Source organism: Benincasa hispida, chromosome 10 (genome assembly GCF_009727055.1).
Source record: "Benincasa hispida cultivar B227 chromosome 10, ASM972705v1, whole genome shotgun sequence".
NCBI classification, from domain to species: domain Eukaryota; kingdom Viridiplantae; phylum Streptophyta; class Magnoliopsida; order Cucurbitales; family Cucurbitaceae; genus Benincasa; species Benincasa hispida.
The window spans coordinates 32,728,250-32,749,888 of record NC_052358.1 but is presented as its reverse complement, the minus strand read 5'-3'; the positions used below and the strand labels follow the sequence as shown (position 1 = coordinate 32,749,888).

At 30.7% G+C, this 21,639-nt stretch overlaps 1 protein-coding gene across 1 annotated transcript; it reads right to left on the bottom strand.

Moving 5' to 3' along the window:
* Positions 1-20,652: 20,652 nt before the first annotated feature.
* Positions 20,653-21,411, bottom strand: LOC120088653 (glutaredoxin-C9-like). The gene has a single exon (XM_039046067.1). The coding sequence runs from the start codon at positions 21,328-21,330 to the stop codon at positions 20,893-20,895; it is 438 nt and encodes a 145-aa protein (XP_038901995.1). The 5' UTR covers positions 21,331-21,411; the 3' UTR covers positions 20,653-20,892.
* Positions 21,412-21,639: the final 228 nt, after the last annotated feature.

Below are 21,639 nucleotides of genomic sequence, written 5' to 3'. Positions count from 1 at the left end.
ATGAAACTAAATTTCTAATCTCATTAGGTCTATATGATTCAAATTTTAAAACTATTTTAAAAAATGAATTTAACCTTAGGTTTGCATGCAATTCTGATTTATTGATTTTAATTTCTAATTTCATTTTGTTATAACAATTATAAGCAAATGAAATAAATTAAAACAATACATTACATCCATTGACATACTTTATTAAATTATAACACTAAGAAATTATCTAAGGTAATGTCATACTTAATGCAATTTCATTTCATTACTAACATATGCAACACTTATATAGTAAGTTAATAAAATAATTAATAACATACTTTAGACATACATTCATACTATATGTTATAACTCTTATAATATAAATGATGCATGTATATGTTTTTAACGCATGCATACATATATTATAACATTTATACTATATGATGCATGAGCATGCAATACAATTAAATCATGCAATTAAACATATATTATAACAATTATAATATAAATGATGCATGAAATTAAATGCATAACAGTGAGATTTAATACTATACGACATATAATATGACATATATATTTAAATAAAAATCATACATCAAATGCATAATTAATAAAATAATTATTGGACCGATATTGGACATTTAAGCAATTAATTAAACTAATATAATACATCAAATACATCAAATGCATGAAATGCATGAAATTAAATGCATAACCAGCATTGTGAAGCTACGAAAAGAACACAACGTTGTTCTTTATCGCAGTGTTGCAACACTAAGGCACAACGTTGCAATGCTACAGTATAAACTCCATTATACAGTCCCGTTCTCCATTGTTTCTTCGTCGAATTTGGTCTCACTTTCTCCAGATCAGTACCAAAAAACCCACGAACGACTCAAGGACTTAAAATAAGACTCAGTCAAATTTAAATATGCCCAAAACATGGGCCCTTACAAACAAAAAGGTAAATTGAAAGCGATAAACTAAAGTGCCAATCCCGAGAATATCCAATAATTTTAAATAAACACATTCTTAAACATTCATCACATGAAAATTATAGAATGCTTAAATTAAAAGAAATCGAACACGAGGATTTCCATGAGCAGCGGAAAGATCTTTCCAAAATTTCAATCGTATATGAACATTAAAATTACACTCATAAATGGAAACAAATGGTTATGCATCAAACAGAAATTACAACATGTTTTACTATAAATCAAGGACAAGAATCAACAAACCTTTGCAGACTCATCTTCAAGTTCCTTGATCACGAACGCTCGATCACAGCAACACAGTAATACACATACGTTTATCCAACATGACCATTACACTGCACGAACACCGTGCACTCAAACAAAGTGATCGCCAAAGTCATGAACACCCCGAACTCCGCGAACGACCTCCAAAGAACCTTGACTGTTTTGAGTTGAGTAAGACACCACTAAAAAGGTTACCTTGGTATTCTCGGTGTGAGAATTCAGAGAGTGGGCTCTGCGTGGACTTGGTTTGAGGCAGAAAACTGGAGGAGGAACAATCGTGTAAACGATTGAGCAAGTGGGAGAAGATATAATCTGTCGTATAGGTCGATGCCTAATCGTTTAGGAAAAACTATGCGATCGTCTAGCAAAAGCTATGTGATCGTTTAGCTCATCGTCTAGCTGAGTGTCTATCGTGTATGAACGCTCCACGATCGTTTCGCTAACTCTAAGTTGTTGCTTAGTAAATCTAATTTACTTGAAAACTTCTCCGAGAGAACTTTCCAAGAATGGAAATTTCAAAATCACAATTTTACAAATCCTATTTCTGACTAAAATTAGGAAAATATTTTTCCTTTTATCTTACGATTACCATGAAACCACCGATAACCTCCCACTCAATTGGTTATTAGAGAAAAAGAGATAATTATCCAATAATTAATAATATTATAAATATAAATAATAACTAACAAACGATAACTAACTTACCATAATATATTTATAACCTAAAGTCTTAATACTTCATCTTATGAAACATATAAACCATAGCTCTTTTTCTATTCCATGGAACTAAATGAAAATATTATTTATATTAATCCTCCACTTGATATATCTCATATAGCATACCGATCATATCATATATAATCGAATTACCTCTTGTCAATTTGAAAATTTCAAATCAACACCAAGAAATGGCCCTCAACTTGAATCCATTGAGCTACCAAGGGGACCTTATGAACTTGTAGCTCGAAGCTCCAACGGTACGTGAATAATTGACTAAACTCTTTAGTTACGGGATCCACCATCCGTTAACTGCCAGGCACTCCACTAAAGACCGACAACTGAACTTTCATTACCACAAATATATTATGTGTCCATCTTAACCAATCAGTAGTGCGACAACCCTTCACAGATTGCTCGTAAGTACAGCTCAACCAATAACCGTTATGCCCCTGTAGTTACATCTAACTTCTTAAGTATCACTGGTTTTTCTAATGAACATAAGTCATAGTCCTACTATGACTGAGTCCTCTCTTCCAAAGAGAAGTTGTGGCCACTATGTTCAAGCCCCAAAATCAACCCTTAAGGGAGCAATCTATCTACTTACCCCTGCTTCGAGGAAGGAGTGAATTCCATCTTGTGTAATTGAGTTCCTAGCTCCCAAATCAGACAAGTCCCCAAAAAGGTAGGCATGTTGAGTTGGCAATCTGGCCACTCTCACCCATACTAATCAAAGGACCGCAGTCAAAGGCAAGAGTTCCCAAAACACTCAGGATTGAGGTGTGTCACCTATGGTCGTTTAGGTGTGATGTAAGTCTCCAGTATCAATGGTGTTATATACAGAGGCTAGTCATCTCGTGGTCTGGTCATACAGAGACTAGTCATCTCGTGGTCCGGTCTTATACAAACTCTTTGTATAGGACATCTCGAATCGCATGTCTCCACATGAATGGTCCGGATTTACCATTTGTAGTAGTTTACAATACTTGCAAATCTCTACAAAGCAGACCGTATCCGTAGTGTCACCAGGATCAGGTATCCCACCTTAATCCTTAAACTACAGACCTAGTTAGGTTATCACTTAAGGCATGATCCACTTGTATATCTCGTATACATGCTTAAGTTTACATTAGATAACCATGAAGCTTTGTTTATTGAATATGAGTAAATGTCATAGCGAAATAACAACTATTTTATTCATAAACAATGTGTATAATTATAAACAACGAGACTCTGGGAGAATTAGGACATCAAACCTAACATATATCCCACCAGTACACTGTAAAATTAATTATGAAATTTTGAAAAATTTTGGGCCAAAAAACCCCACTCTGATACCAATTGAAAGAACTATTGAAGATCCTTGAGCGAAAATGGGATCGGACCTAAATCCCAAAATTTACAAAATATAAAATTTTACAGAAAAAACATACAGAATGTTATGCATTTAATTGAAAAACATAGCATGCTTGTAGAAGACTAAAATAGAAAAATGGGTTTAGAAACCCCTACCTTTGAAGACCGTTCTTCAAATGAAAAACTCTCGAACCAAATGGAACACCACCACAATGGAGACCTATGCATTCTCTGGATGAGAATCTAGGAGGTGTGGGCGCTGGCTATTTTGGATGAGGGAATTTTTTAGAGAAGAAAAGAGGAGGAGAATTTAGTGATTGGGAAGTTTGAAAAAATGTTACAAACCTTTGTTTCACCCAAACTCAAAGACGAAGAAGATTATCAAAATTTGTTCAACCCCCTGTTCCCACTAACGTAGTAGAGAGAAAACTGAGGAGGGAGTTACAACTCCCTCCCTAAAAAGGTTTTCAAAAATTTAAAACTAATAAATTAAATTAATTTTTAATAAAAACTTTAATATATATTTATATGATAACCACTTTATCATATAATATATATTATACTGGTTATCATATAAATATATATTAAACTATATGTTATATCAAATATAACATATAATCTATAGTTTAATATTATATCAAATACAACATAACCTACAGTTTAATTCTCTCAACAACAATATTTAATATAAATTTTATTTATATTAAATTTAATTATATGAATCCAATTCACATAATTAATATTTGAATCATATTCAAATATTTATTTCCTCTCAAATAAACTTTATATTATAATGTATCAAATACATTATAGTAATTATATCATATATAATTAAATTAAAATAATTATATCATATATAATTAATTCCCTCAATTAATTTGAACAATTCAAATTAATCAAAAAATTGATTCTCATTAATTCACCTGGAGCTACAGCAGGGACCTCATGGATCTGTAGATTGAAGCTCCAATGGTACGTGAATAATTAATTAATTATTCACCATCTGTTAACTGTCGGACATCCCACTAAAGATCGACAGCTGTACTCTTCACAAGACAGATATATTTCTGTGTCCACTGGATATAACTAGTTAACAGTACGACGACCCTTCACAAATTGCTTGTAAGTACAGTTGGGTCAAAATTATCGTTTTAACCCTGTAGTTACATCTAATTCATTAAGTACCACTGATCCCTCTAATGAACAATAAATCATAGTCCAACTATGACCAAACCCCTCATAGTCCAGGAGAGAGTGTGGTGCCACAACGTTCAAATCCTGAAATCAGATCGTAAGGGAGCAATTTATCTACTTTCCCCTATGTTGGGGAAGGAGTGAATTTCTTTTGATATAGTTTTGTTCCCACCTCCCTAATTAGACGAATCCCCAAAATGGTAGGTTTGTTGAGTTGACAATCTGGCCACTCTCACCCATACAAATCAAAGGACCGCCTTCATAGGCAGGAGTTCACAACTCAATTAGGATTCAGGTCATGTCACATATGGTCATCCTAGTGAAATGTAAGTCTCTATTATGAACGACGTATATAATGAGACTAGTCATTTCGTTGTCCGGTCTTATATAAACTCCTTTGTATAGAATATCTCTGCTCACATGTCTCCACATAAGTAATCAGGATCATATCATTTGTAGAACTAATTTAGTTTATTAGTTTGTGGGTTTCATGCAACTAAATGTCAAATAAAACATCTTACATTTTATTAGATAAATAAGATGTTTGTACAATACAATTACAAACTATAGGATCTTACAAGATTTAGGTTATCAACCCCGACAGTTATATACTGATTTTTTGTATAAATTTAAAAAAGTGTCAAATAACTTATTTGGATATTTTAAAGAAAAAACTACTTAATTGAATAGCCCACAAAAAGTTGTTTCTTTAATTTCTTTCCATGGTCTAAATTTCTAACTTTCTTCCTCTTTACATTTTCATTAATATATAAATATTTTCACATATTTTTAAATTTGACATCGACATCAAGAATTAATCGATATTTTTATTATATGATATAAAATTTTAAAAAAGTACAAAATAAAATGAAAAATAATTCTCAAAACCCATTTATGTTGAGAGATGCAAAGTTGTAATAGTGGAAATGATATGGAAATAAGTGGCAATAATAAGAGCTAGAACTCAACTTAACACCTGGTGAAAAGGTGTAGTCTTTCTAGCTTTAAGATCATCCAAGTAACACAATAAATTTGAAAATCCAAATTCATTCACATATCCTTAATGTTTTATGTATCAATTCATTTTCATGTATTTATATTTATGAAGTTTCATGTATGGAATCACATAGTTTTGGAAGAGTTCTGTTACCAAATGATAAGAAAACTACTTCAATTATGTTTGAGAATTCACTTTAGTCAAGGTGAATGCCACAACAATATTAACATAACCCCAATAACTAGTTGATAAACAATCCCAAGAAAGCTAGCTTAGAAGGATTGATCAAAGATCAAAAAGAAAGGAAAATTTCTCCCATCTTCAAGATTTCAAACTCTTCACAATCTATTTAGTCAAATTAGATTAAAAGTTCTATACATGCATTTTAAACTCAAGAATACATATAAAACATAAAAGCTTGAAAGAGATTTAACTCTATGAGAACTTTAATTCAAATTCAACTCCATATATGAACCTTCATAATCGGTACAATAATGCATTAAGGATGTGGATGAATATAAATTTTCAGATTTATTGTGTCTCTTGGATGACCATAAAACTTAAAATGTCACTTATTTCTTTATCACTCTTGAATGACTTTGACAGTTTGAAAGTTGCAACTCTCACTCCAAGTCACTTATTTTGGAATTAGAAATATCCTTCTTAAAAAATCCGGAATATCTCAGAGATCTACTAATTTTATATATACAAAAATCTCAACAGATCTGCAAATAGATATGTATCAAAAGATTTTATCAGATCCGACAAATTAATAATAAATTGGGTCACACCTTATCTCAATATATAAATAAATAAATTAGGTGACACTTTAGGAACAAATGAACTTGAAAGTTTCTTTCACTTTGATGTAAGCGTTAAAAATAAAGAAGCAGATTTTAAATATATTTTGAATTTAGATTTCAAAAAAAATGTATACCCTGCCATGGTTGAATATGACTTGAGATTCATTTACATAATTGCATTAGACGATAACTAGCCAATTAGGAAAAATTTAAGGTAGAAATTTGATTGCTTAGATATATTTCGCCTTTGAAATTAGGTTAAGCTGGGTTGGCAATAATTATTCTATGTATTGGGGATGGTGAGTTGAGTTCAGTGGCAGATTCATAAATTTTATATAGGAAATCACGGTATATACAAGTCTAATAAAAATATCTATAAATAAATGTAAAAAAGGTATTCATAGCTTCATAAATTAACTAATTTAATACATTACAATTGCTCTCTACGAGTTTTCATGTTTTGAAATCGATCCATGATAACTTCATTTTCTAATCTATCAAAATTTTCAATATAGGCTAGATAATCATTCACCTGCACATTGATCTCCCATTCGATTACGCAATCGAGTCTTCACAATATGTATAGCAAAAAATGTTCTCTCTACAGTAGTCGTGGCAATAGGTAAAAATCAATGCAAAAGTGAGTAATTTGTAGACTAATGGATAGAACTTGTCTTTATTCGTCAGGATCATTTTTATTGCAAGATCCTATATGCTTTTTAGCTCAACAAAGTCAATATTTGAACGCATATCAATAATGTAATTTTGAAACTGATCCTCAAACATAGAGAGTTCAACAGTTGAAAAGTCTCTTGGACAAAATTGAGCAAACAGACTAAGCTTTTTCCTATCAAAAGAAATAAATAAATTACTCGGATTTAGATGTGTCACAAGCAATTCAGTATTTGTTTAAGTAAAACGATTATTCAACTCTTGAAGTTACATATCAATGACGACATACAAAACACCAACACAATAATGATGTAAATTTGTAATTTGTTGAGATTTTCGTCTTTGTCGTCCTCGAATTAGAAATAGGTCATTCATTTTAAGAACTTCTATATCATGACTATGACAAAATCTGAAACTATATTCAATGATGAATCCTAATCAGACTCTCTAGTTGTTTGCAATATTTTGTTACAAATTTTGATCAAATTCATTGCATTCACAATATCTTGATCTTTTCTTTGTAATGCTTAAGACATGTTGTTTTTTTATTCCCAACATAATTTTCATAAAATGTATATGAAAAAAAGAAGTCAAAAGATAGTATCGAACTTATTATAATCTTATCAAACTTATTAGAATCTTCATTTCATATTTTTGTTCTAAATTTAATCCACATTGTTCAATTGTCTCAAGTACATCAATTACTGAAGAAAACATTATAATAAAACTCATTAAAGTGTAGTAATGTGATCCTCATCGATCTCCAGGTCGTTTGATCATTATCTTCTAATTTAATCCTCAACCATTTGAATTTTACCATTATTTAAAGCTTCAAAATTCTTCATTCTATGTTTCTCTCTTAGCATATCTCAACGTTTGATTCACAACATTTGTAACAATAAAAGATAGATCAATTTTTTGCTATAACTACAATAGCTAATTGAAACTAATGAGAAAAGCAATGGACGTAAAAAGTGCATTCATTTTCTTTCAAAACAAGTGCTTTCAATCCATTGAACTGACCTTGCATATTACTTGCTCCATCATACCTTTGTCCTGGTAAACTAGAAATACTTAATCCATGTTGAGAAAAAAAAATCATCTATAGCTTTCTTAAGCAATGGAGAACTTGTATCATTGACATGTATGATTCAAACAAATCATTCAATCATATGACCTTTATCTACACATTGTAATACAACCGACATTTGCTCCTTTGAATATACATATTTTGATTCGTCTATCACGATAGAAAACTGTTTATCACTCATATATTTTATAACAATATTAACAACTTCAACTGCAATGGAATGCATTATATTTTTTTTAATATCGAGTGCAGTCAATTTCAAATTATCTGGGGCATTTTTCAAAGTCACACAACTTCAATGTTCTTATTATGGTTGTATAATCATGTAAACGTTCAAGAAAATTACCTTGATTCTTTGAATCATTTGTTTCATCATGTCCACAGAATGCAAGCCCTCGTAATAAAAATTGAATACAATCAATTGATGCATCTAATCAAGTTCGATACTCAACTTGTGTTTGGTCAGATATCCTATTTATATAAAAAAAAAAAGTCTCAATATATTGTTTTCGTTTCAAAAGATCCTCATATTTACCCAAAGTCTTATTATGTGAATTATTAGGACCACCAACATGAATGTGTAATTTCTCTTTTTTCTTCCAATTAGAAAATCTTTCACTAACAAAAGAGTCATCTCCTGACTTTTCACTTACTTTTAGTTTGAATAGGTAGCAACATAAACAAAATGCAACATCCTTTGAAATGTTGTATTTTAACCAATTAGAATATTCACTAAACTAAACTTGGATTAAATTGTTTTGACTTTGTACTAAATTTCTTAAGTGAAAAAGTATGATTGAGGCTGACAATTTCCTATTAGTAAATATGCTCTATGAACTTGATTTCGATAATTATAATTATAATCACAAATTTTGGTTCTTAGACCAAGATTTGCCGACAGTTCTTCTAGATTAATTGATTTTTGTCTAAGATCGATCAGAATCCAAAACACTTTTCTTTTTTGAAGAGGATGCCTCTGCAGTCTCTATTGTTGTTTTTCTTTTATAATATTTCTTCATATTAATTTTGAACTGGCTTTACAAAAGTGTTAATAATAAGAATATTACATTCTATTACGTATATTTAAAAGTATAAAAATGAAAAGTCAAAATTTTAAAACTTACTTATCAAGTTCGTATATCCAAACAAGTGACAATAAATAATCATCTAGCTTAAAATCTGAAATTAATTTTAAAACTTTATATAAGTAATGGGAATGTAAAAATTACAGGAAAACAACTGAAAATATATAGCATAATGTTAAAAAAATTAATTATGCATAAAAAATGAATGTTTAATAGAATGTTGAAATTGAAAAGTGAATTTTAAAAGAAATCAAAGAACCGCCTTCAAATAAATGACATTTTTAATTGACATTTTTAATAGAACGTTGTTGAGATTGAAAAGTGAGTTTCAAAAGAAGAAAATGAAGTTTCTAAACTGCCGAGTCCTCTTATTAACTAAAAAGAGTATTGTTTGAATATTTATTAAAAAAAAAAGGCACATCTTGACCTTATATTTTAAACAAAATGGTGACCTACTTTCCTTTATTACAATTTACATGAATTGGGCTATAAAAACCTATTATAGTTTAAAAAAATTTGTGCAACAAAGTCACATAATATTCGGATTAAAATGTTGGTATGCGGTAGGGGGTTGAAGCCCCACACCACTTTTCAACAAAAACAACGCCTCATGCCAACCATCCAACGCCAATCATTCCACCATTCAACTAAACATATACTCTCTCAAATTCCAAACACTTATTTGAGGTGCGAATTTAATGAATAAAAATATATTTTATAATTTTCTATATGTAACTATTATAATTAATGAAGACAAAATACTATTATTTATATAATCAACAATCCTACCATATACTTTAACGGTCATGAAACATATGATTTGAATGTGCACAAAAAATAAGGTTGTCATAAGATGTCTATATAAATGTTCACAAATACATATATAACATGGTCAACAATGAATCCGTTTCATGCATAAAAAAAAAAAATATTGTTTATTAAGATAGTAGAGTTAGTCAGTCCTATCGAATATACACAAACAGTACATCTTCCTCGACTGTGACAAGACTATTAAGAAACAATCAGTCTTCTGGATGTCTGTGACAAAGAGGTATAAAAGAATGATTTGATCATCCTCAAGCAATCGCTTAATATCAAATTATTATAAAAGACAACTATTAAACACATAAACTAATAATTTTAAATTTGTACTTGACAATTTTGTCCGTCAAGTGTTTTTGTTTATGTTTTTTTCTTTAGTATATGATCAGTCGTGGTTATCATTGGAGAAGAATGACAAAGTTGGCAGTTGGATTTGGAAGTCCAAGGTGATCGTCAGAGTTGACCATTTATATGTGGCAATTGCAAAGTTGATCATTAGAGGTGGTCTTCATCAAACTTTGTTGTTTAGGGTAAATGTCAGTGTTGGTCATTAGATGTGGTTGTCACCGGAGTTGATCATCCGAGATGACCTTTGCTGGAATTATAATCAGAGGTGGTTGTTCAAGTCCGAAGTTGGTCACTGAGTTTGTTGAACGAAGGTGGTAGCAGGGTTGGTTGCTTGAGTGTGGCAGCTACCGGTGGCCAACATGTGGAGCCATTGAAAACATTGGAGGGAGGATGAGTTGATAAAAATAACCAATTCAACTCCACTAACATTTAAAGTTGGTAGACCAAACATTCAGTTGGTAAACCAAACTCATGTTGGGATGTTAAGAATTTAGATATATTATTTTCTAATGAAAAATACTTAGATACATCCTAAACAGCACTTATCTTTGTGTACCCCACCAAATTGTCTAATTACAATTTCTCATTTGAAAAATTATTTTTATTTCTTCTACGAAATATTCTAATTCTTTCTTTCGTGTAAAGGATGAGATAGAATGCATGAAGATGAGTGCATCTTAAGTATCATCCATTTCTAATTATCTTTCCAACTTTTGATTATGTTGAAATTGTTTGCTTACCTCAAGTTTTCCTCTAAAATTTTGCCAATTTATGAACTACACAACTCTACATAAGTTTATCAAGATAAAATGACCAGAATTCAACTAACTTATACATATATCCTCAATAAAAAAATCAAAGGTCTGAATCCCACATGTTGAACTAAAAAATAATAAAAAATAAGCATAATTCAACTGGCATAATGTTTGTACTATCAATCTCGAAATCAAAGATTTGATTCCTCCATCTTATATAATTGCCAAATATATGTATGTATGTAGGTCGATTAGAGGGTATAATACAAAAACTAATATGAGCATAACCGAGAGAGTGTCAAGAACTAGTGCACACGAAATTAGCAAGTAGTTAAATTAGTTCTTTACTTTTAATTTATGTTAGTGAGTTTAATTTCGGATAGTTCCTCCTAATTGAAGAGAAGTGGCTTAATCGCTTAGTGGAAATGATGAGGGAGAATTTCATGGTCATTAAATTTAGTGAATTAGTGGTTAGTTTTTATCCTCTTTTTTTCTTCAATCGATAAGTATTGCTTCCATTTAATTTGTTCAAGTTTTGTCACTTTTCTATATACAAATTTCTTCTGCTTCTTTGAGATCCAAACGACAATTTGTTTAATATGACCCGATTTCTCGAAGCGATGACACGCTACCTTTACCTAACAATGACATTTGATGTGTCCTAGCTCGCCACACCTAAACATTCCTTCAATTTTCCATTGGGATTACTCTTCACCTTTCAATCCTTGCTTTCATTTGAGTAACACTCGTGTTGTAATGTCTTAAATATGTTATTTGGCACTTCAAATGACCTAAGGTATTTACGTATTTTCCATCTTCATTTTATTTACATTTACGATCCTAAGGTTAATAGAAGTGTATTGTATAAACTCTCTAAACCCTAGAGGCACCTTCATTCTGTAATTCTATATTATTCTATCTAATAAAATTGTTCTCCCTCTACCTGATGGACGTAGCTAACATATTGTTACTTAACCACCTTTGTATGTCGATTCTATACTGCGTTCTTTATTTATTGATTTCATAAAAACTCAGAAGAATAATTAGTCTTTTCCCTATATTTTACAGAAAGAACAACTTTCACGCATCTTAGAATGAGTTTGCTTGCTATTGCAAAGCATTTGTTTCATCCATGCTTCCTAATTTGAGAGCAACTTTTCCAACTTAGTGATAGAAGTTTTATTTACCAAACCTTGTATCGATGAAATAAACAACATAAACTTCTATGCAGGCCACCAATAATATAAGGATGCAAACGACCATCACTAATTGGTTCATTTTGTCCAATTCTTAAATTTTAAAACAAAAAGTCTTAATCTTCAAAAGATATTCTGAAACAGAAAATTTACCTTAAGTTGTTTTAGCAAGTTCGTTCTCCAAAAACATCGCAACCTCGTCATGCTCTTTTGAGAGTGAACAAAATTTCAAGTGTCTCCCAGACTTTCTGACATAACGACACGTGACAAGAAGAATTCACGATAGTGTTGTGGGACCAATTAGAAACTTTTGTTCAGTCTTTTCATGTTCTGTTACAAATCTTTTAGTGTTCGAATTTTAGAGCCTTTAATGTTGTATTTTGAATTTTTTAATATTTGCTAGTTTTAACTTTATTCTAGGACCCTGAACAAAGATTTTACGATACCTAACTATCTATTTTATTAATATTATCCAATTCATTAAATTAGTTTGATTGTAATCAAATGTGTAAAAGGTTTATTTGAGGTTTATGCATGCATGTAGTAATGACCTATTAGTAAATATTAGAAAAGTTGGGTTGTTAAAAAAAATCAAGAAAGTTTCAATTTTGACCTTTTTGTTTTTGTATTGGTATAATTATAAAAAATGAAGCATAAATCAAATTCCTTTCTTAAATTAAAGTAAGATGAAATTACAAAAAAAAAATGTAAACACAAACCAAAATAACATGGACACCCAATATAGACTATTATAACACAGACTCTAAAATAGTATGCACTCTAAATATATACCATTATAACTCAAACTATTTTAGTTTGAACCATAAACAGAGATGGTTATAACTCATATTAAAATAGTTTACACTCCAAACAGACTATTATAATCTATATACAATAAAGACACACATATTATGATAACCAACTAAGCGGTCTAAACATTCCCTTAGTGAGGTTTTTTAAACATATTTAATTCTAAAATCAATTTATCGAGTTCTACACATAATAGATGAGAAAATTTAAAGAACATTGAGTTAGGGTTTCAATCAAAGCATATTTTCACGATGGATTATTATTAATTATAAAGAATGGTTCCTTATAAAACAAAAAAATCTTTTATCCTAAAGATAAGGAAAGAATAGAGGAGGCCTAACCAGACCTAACATATTGGGAAAACTAACTATGAACAAAAAAAAAAAAAAAAATCAAATAAGAAAAATAAATGGAATGAATAAATCTTTGTAAATCTTCCTATTGTATTTCCTATATTCCTCAAACTAGATATGGTGCAAGCATGGAACCAAAACCAAACTTGGAGATGAAAGTTTGAAGCTTGGATAAGCTCAATTGCTTCGTAAATAGGTCTGTAAGTTGTGAAGTGACAAAAGGTAGAGATGAACCCTTCTTTAAGCTTGTTTCTTACTAGATGACAATCAATATCAAGATGCTTTGTCCTTTCATGAAAGCCAGGGTTGAAGGCAATGTGAATTGCAACCTTCTTGTCACAAAAAAGTTGTATTGGAAGAGAGTAGTTCACATACAAATCTTGAAGGATGGAAGTTATCCACTGAAGTTCTGATACAGTAGTGGCCATGCTTCGGTATTCTACTTCTACATGGCTTAGAAGCAGTTGCTTATTTCTTTGTTTTTCAGTAAATTAATGAGTTGTCAAGTAGAATACAAAACACTGTTAAGAACTTTATCGAATTTGGACAAGTAGCCCAGTCAGTACCACAAAAGCTTTGATATTTGTGTTAGAATCTATAAGATAAAAGAGACCTTCATTGTTGCATCCTTTTAGGTATTTCAACAAATGAATGGTTGCATTCCAATGTGAAAGCCAAGGATTGTCCATAAACTGACTAAGTTGTTGCAACTATAGCTAATATCTATGTTAGTCATGTTCAAATACAACAATCTCCCAATTTGTTCATGTTTCTCAAGTTTCTAATTATCAAATTTAGTCAATTATAATCCAGAGGGTAGATAAGTGTTAATAGCTTTAGCATCTTGTAAGTTCATGTCATGAAGCATATATTTGACATATTTCTTTTGAGATATAAATGTTCCTGAGGGAGATCTTGCTATTTCGAGGCCAGAAAAGTATTTGGCCAGTCCTAAATCTTTGATAGAAAAGGCTTTACTTACGAACTGTTTGAACTTGTTAATTTCTTCAATTGAATTCCCAATTATAAGAAGATCATCTACATACATCAGAAGCTAAAGTTATATGCCATCAACATGTTTTGCGAAAAGTCATTTTCATTGATACTTTGAAAGAATCCATAGAATGTCAACATATGAGTCAGTTCATTGTTCTATTGTTCGAAATGCTTGTTTCGATCCATAGAGGGATCTCTTAAGTTTGCAAACTTGATTCGGAGCATCGTTTGTGTAACCAAAGGTGGCTTTATGTAAAGTTCTTCCTGGATGTGTCCATGTAGAAAAACATTATTAATATCTAGCTGAAAGATAGATCACTATTGAACGGTTGCAATAATAATTAAGATTCTCACAGTGACAAGCTTCACAGCTGGAGAAAAAATTTCTGCGTAGTCTTCTTCTTCTTTCTGGTTGTAGCCTTTAGCTACTAGCATAGCTTCATACCTCTCAACTTCACCTACAATATTTCTTTTAATTTTAAAAACCCACTTGGAGCCTATAGCCTTTTCACCTTTAGGCAATGAGGTTAATTCCTAGATCTGATTTTTTTCAAGGGCTGCAATCTCTTGATTCATTGCTACTATCCACTTGGGATCATTCTGTACCTTGTAGAATGATGCAAATTCAGCATCAGTGTCAACTTTGGCTATAAAGATATGGTATGAGTGATTAAATTTAGGACTGAAGGCCAGAAGTGATGTGTTTAGAGGGAAAGAACAAAGTCATTAAAGTAAGATGGAAGTTGAATTTGTCTTCTAGGGAATCTGCTTGAGGGTACAGGGTCCGTACATACATGATCAGTTTCATAAGTTTCAGAATCAACATTTACATTGGATTCAAAAGGTAAAATTGCTTCTAATCTAGGTTGGTCAAAGATTGGCTCATGATCAGTGTCAAAATGCTCAAATGCTAAGGTATCTTCGTATTAACAGGCAAATAATTTGGAAAATTCTCTCTTACCATCCTTTAAAGCAAATAGAAAAACATTCTCATGAAACATAATATCTCTACTGGTCAACATTACTTTCTTATCAAGATCATATATTTATATTTCTTTTGTCCAATTGGATATCATAGAAAAACACACACTTATGTGCCCTAGGTCAAATTTTATTCTCCCCAGTTATAGGTTGGTTGCATAGCTCAAGCACCCAAAAGCTTTGAAGGAACTATAAGGAATTGGTTTGTTAAAAAATTTGGTATAGGGAACTTCCCAATTTAGGAATCTAGAGGGTATGAGGTTGATCAAATAAGTAGTTGTCACGATGCATTCACCCCTAAATCGAATAGGAAGAGAGGCATGTGTTCTCAAAGCCTTTGTTAAGTCCAGTAGATTATGTGTTTTCTCTCAACAATTCCATTTTGCTGTGGAGTATGTTTATTACTCTTTTGATTAATTGTTCTATTATTTCTCAAGAGAGAATTTATTTCATGGTTCACGAACTTAGTCTCATTATCACTTCTAAGCACTTTTATCTATCTGTGAAACTGAGTATTGATGAGAGCAAAAAAAATTTTGTGAGTTTTGTGGACCTAAGTTTTGTCATAGAGCAAATGAATCCATATACACCTAGTGAAGTCATAAACAATGGTGGGAAATGATGAGCTCCTGAGTAGGATTTGGCTTTGTAAAAACTCCACAAATCAGTATATAACAGGTCAAAAGGTTTCTCATTTTGGGAAAAGTTAATCTACACTGCTTAGACATAGGGCAAACATTACAAAAATAATTCTTAGGAGTCTAAATGTTTAATTCCTTAATATGAGCAAGATGATTAAAAGAACAATATGTCAATTTCTAGCATGCCATAACAAAGCATCACTCTCATTACATTCAAAGGTTCTAACATTTCCAAAAAACAGAGTTTGAAACTGTATGCATAATTATGCTATTCCCAAAAAGTTGCCGTATTTTTTCCTTAGTAACTCCAAAACTATTTCCATCAATCTTGTATAAGCCTTGATCAAGTCTCCCAATGGTTATGAACCTATTCTCCTGTAAATAGACAATCGGATAAAAGATTACTCTCATGCTACTATCCTTAGGCATCTTACTAACATATAGCAAGTTGTACTTAAACCAAGATTATCGTGCAACTGTACCTAAAATAAAGATAAGGAAAGAATAAAGGAGGTTTAACCAGACCTAACCATAATGGGAAAACTAACTACAAACAAAACAATCAAATAAAGAAAATAAATGGAATGAATAAATCTTCATAAATCTTCTTGTTATATTTCCTATAAATTTAGTGTGTTTAGAGTTAACATACATCTTAATCTTCAGGGACATATGACAATTTTGATGATTAAACTACACAGTTGTATGTGGTCATCTTCTTTCTCTTTCTATGATTTCTCTTTTTTCTTTCTTTCTTTTTCTTTTTTTTTTTTCTTTTCCTTTCCTTAATGTACTCTTTATTCCTTGGCAAACATGTGCTGCCACAATGCCACTATTGCCTCTAATGTCATTGTACCATATGAGAAACATACATCTCTAAAGTTCTTTTTACGTCGTTAAAAACACTTTAGTAACAAAAAAAAAACACGCATACAAAACATCAGTGAAATTTTGTCGATGAAAGGAAATTGTGACGTTTTATGGAAATATAGAAACTTACTCGACAATCATTTTGTGTACATGGTAACTTTCAACTATTTATTAGAATGTAGCATTTTGCATGGTGTTTACTAACGGTTCAACCCAAATCGGATGAAATAACTAAACCCATATTTGTCATAAGCTAAGGGTAAAAGAACACTTTGTTGCAATTCCCAAATGCAACAAAAACACATTTTGCAACTAGAATCAAATTTGTCATTTGACGGGCGATAAAACAAATTGTCGTAACTTTGGCGAAGACATGCATATGGCCTTCATTGCTAGAATAGCAAGATGAGTTATTTGTTGTTATAATTTTATCATTAAAAGTTATATTTCTTGTGGTGGTAGCTTGAACGTTCGATCTAGACCAACAAAGCTACTTCCAAAATTTGAAGAACAAAGAAATTCTCATATGTAAGTCTGGATTCAAATAGATATAATATTGAATGCCAAATGACGATGACACTGTGTGGATAGGATGGATAGAGCTAAGAAGAAGAAGAAGAAGAAGAAGAAAGAGTAAATCGTATAAGTAAAATCCAATCAATAAAATTGTCATTTCATCCAAGAATAATCAAGATTATCAAGTCAACATTTCGTTAAGTCAATTATTTGCAAGCTAAAGCTAGAACTTTTGGAGCAAACATACTAATTACATCTACCAACTAACCACTTCAATCTACCAAAGGTGTAATTTACTCTTAAATTTTACCCTTTTTCTTTTTAAAACTTGTTTTTTTTCTCTCTTTTATGTGGCTCAATTAAAATTAGACAATAAAATTGAAATTATATTGTAGTTTTTAAAAATATTTATGAAAATATGGTACTTTTAAAAATATTGTAGTTTTCTAATAATTACAATCTCTCTGTTCTCTTTTCTCCCAATTTTCAATAATCTCCACTCATGACTCACATTTTTCTCTCTATCTTCTTTATCTTTCTATTTCTATCTTCTCTCGATCTTTCTTCTTCTTTCTTCTACCATTTTTCTACTTCATTTTTCATCAAATCAATTTAATTAACTATAGAACCCAAATACTATAGATCAATCAGCTTTGGATTTATTATATTAACTTTTGAATTTTTTTTTGGAAGTTATAATTTCAATTTTATTTTATGATGGGGAACGATAGTCCATTCTAAATTTCATTTGTTTTGTGGGAAAAAAAGAAGTGAGAAAAAAATTTGGTGTCAAAATTTGAATGTTCTTAAATCAATAGGTTAATTTAGAAAATTCAAATTGAACCATTTCATTTATATATTTTTTCTTGAAAAAAATCAATAGGTGGAGGTACAATAGTATATCGTACATGTAGTATATGTACTCCATGTAACTCTCATACCAAAAGCAGTTTTTAATTATTAGATTTCGTGTGGGAATAAAATGGATGTTTAACCAAATTTGATATATTTTTTAAACCAAGTTTGCGTGAATGATAAAGTAAAGTATTTAAAATGAGATTTGTTTTTTTTAATTGATTTAATTGTTAAATTACCCAAGATAACATTATAACCATCCTCTAAAAAGGGTAAAAGGGGAAAACGAATGTTTCTCCCCGTAGCCCCTTTTAGATAGGTATAGATATAGATAGATACCATAGCCCTTTTTAGATAGTACTAGTCGGAACTATGTGTATTGCATATGTTACATAACATTGAATAAATCTTATTCTCACACAAACGTTAAAATATATATATATATAATTTAGAGATAAAATGTGATTTTTTTTTAAAAAAAAAAGAAAGTATTTATTAGTGACAAATTTAGAATTTTTTTAATGATTTGGATGTGAAATTACATAAGATATCCCAATGACCAAAGGGGTAAAAGAAGAATCAAATGTTTCTCCTCATAACCTCTTTTAGATTGTATAGATAGATATAGATAAACATAGATAGATAGATAAATAGATATAGATGTAAAAAATATCTTTTAGACACAAAATAATAATAATAATAATAATAATAATAATAATAATAATAATAATAATAATAATAATAGTAATAACATATAAGACACTTATTAACCAAAAGTAAAATTGCGTAAATATTTAGATAATTTATAAAAGGTTAAAAAACAATATTAGTCTCTAAACTTTCATGAAAGTAATAATACAACCATGTCAAACGCGCTCCACCCCAAGAATACCATCGCGCTTCATGGAGATTAACTAAACATGACACTAACATCAAGTGCACGAAGTGTCTTGACTTGTTCAAAAACAAACTTCCACTCATCATCTGTAATATGCATGCTTGTGTATATCTCATGACAGCTCCTCGTTTGCATCATCATCAAACCCTGAAAATTATGTCCCTAACCATGTTAAACTTAATCTTGCTCAATGTCAATATTGTCGAAAAAAAACTCATACAACTCCGATTTATTCTTTTAGTTGGTCATTGGGTCAAATCAAATAAGTCTATTTTTTAACTTAATTGGACTTTATCCAAAATATTAATATAAATTGGACCAAATTAATTTGATTCAATTCAACAGTCATGATGAAAATATGTGGCAAGATTTGCCAGTTTATGTCTTCAACTCTAATTTGGGGCACGTGTCAACTTTTGATTAGTCCAAAATTTAATTATTTATAATTTTGTCATTAATGTATTAAATGAGGTAACAATTTGTGATTGGCTCAAAATTTCTTATACAACAACTATAAAGATTAAATTATATTTAAGTTTTTTTTTTTTTTTTTTAATTTTTATAGATGTTACAATTTACTAAAGAAATGAAAATCTTGTTTATTAAGTAAAGTAATCACCATAAAAATTTTAGATAGAAACATATAAATCAAATTTTAACCTAACTTTTAGTTTTTTAAAGTATAATAAAGTTGGACATACCATAAGTCCTCAACACATAATTTATGCTAATATTGAATGAAGATTGGTTGTTTCATATATATTTTTTATTCTTTAAAATTAAATCTCCACCAACAAAATTTAGGTTTTTTTGAAGTTTTAAAACGAAAAACAATTTACTTTCTAGAAAAAAAAAAATGAAAAACAAAAGTTGTATCCCCGTGAATCGAACCACGGATTGGAGGGGATTGAGTCCAACCAACTCTTAGACAAAAATTATATATATTCTTAATTGAGGTTGAATGTTCAACTCTCGACTTTTTTTTTTTTTTTTTTTTTTTTTTTTTTTTTTTTAAATTTAACTCTCGACCTTTTCAATTTTACTTTTTTTTTGTTTTCATCAATTGACTAGATCGTTTGAAACATCAAAGTTCTTACAAAATCATTATATTTTTCAAATAATTTTCTCAAATTACAATATCCATTTTTTACCTATCCGACTTTTTTCGAAGACAAAATCCTTGACTTTCCCCGATCAAATTTGAATGGGCGTTACCAAGTTTTTTCATCCTCCATTTCTCTCTGTGATGTGACAAAGAATATCAAATACTATTTGCTAACTATTAAAAAATAAACAATTGATTTTCCTTTTCCTTTTTTTAGTACGAGCAATGCGTGCTTATTTAATTTCATATTGTTTACTTTTCACTACTTTACAAAATTTCAAATTAGATTAATTTTCCTTCTCAATAATCTTTCCTTTTTAGGAAGCATCGATTTCACAAGACCACCCAAACAAATTTTACAAATTTAGAAAAAGAAAAACAATTTGATATATATTATTAACAAATATGTTCATCAATTTACGAACTCTAATGAACTAAAAAAGGGGAAAATCCCCAAATTTGCAAACGGGAAAGTAGATGCCACAGCAACAAAATATCCCTGTTCGATAAAGGGGGAAAATAATATATATATATAAAAAAAAAAAAAAAAAAAAGGAAAATGATGGGAGAAAATTGAGGATTGATATAAAGAAAAAAGAAAATTCAAAGCCACAAAGCGCCGGCTTGTTTCAAAATAGGAACCAAATCCCCAGAAATATGAGTAGCCATGACTCTATCCAAACCCCCAAACAAGGTTCCCCCAATAAACACAGCCGGCAATTGTAATTTAACATTGGAAGATTTGGCAAAAGCCTCCAATTCCTTAACAACTCCAGATTCATGTTCTTCATCCACCTCGTACACCGCCGGATTTGCCCCTAGTCCTAAGAGAAGACGCTTCACCACATGGCTCATACAGCACCCTCTTCTAGCGAACACTATGGCCGCACTCTCCGACACCGACGCAATCACGTCGCTTCTACTTCCCCCACCTTCCGCCGTCGCGGACGCTGATCCGCCGCCCCATGGTGGTCGGGTTGATAATGTGGTTTGTTTTGTGTCAATGGATTGCCATGACCGGTAAGGAATCGCTTGGTGCATGATTTAATTAGTAAGCACAGGGGGGAAATTTTTGCAGGGAGTTTTGTTTGTTTGGTTTGAGTTCGGAAAGTGGTGGGAATTGGTGATTTAAATGAGGACGAAATTAAGGGCAGGGGGTGAGGCGTCAACGGCAGTTAGGCAACAATTGAAGGTTACGCGGAGCTTCACTATACTGGGCTCCACCTGACGTTTCTCATGACTCATTTCCTCTCATTATTTTCATTTTTTTCCTTTTCTTTATGTTTGGTTATGTGTATGCCTGACGTCTCCCTTTGCGTCTTTTTTTTTTCTTATTTGACTTTTATTATA

Coding starts and splice junctions, on each gene's coding strand:
- LOC120088653 (XM_039046067.1), bottom strand. CDS start 21,330: ATGCACCAAGCGATTCCTTACCGGTCATGGCAATCCATTGACACAAAA.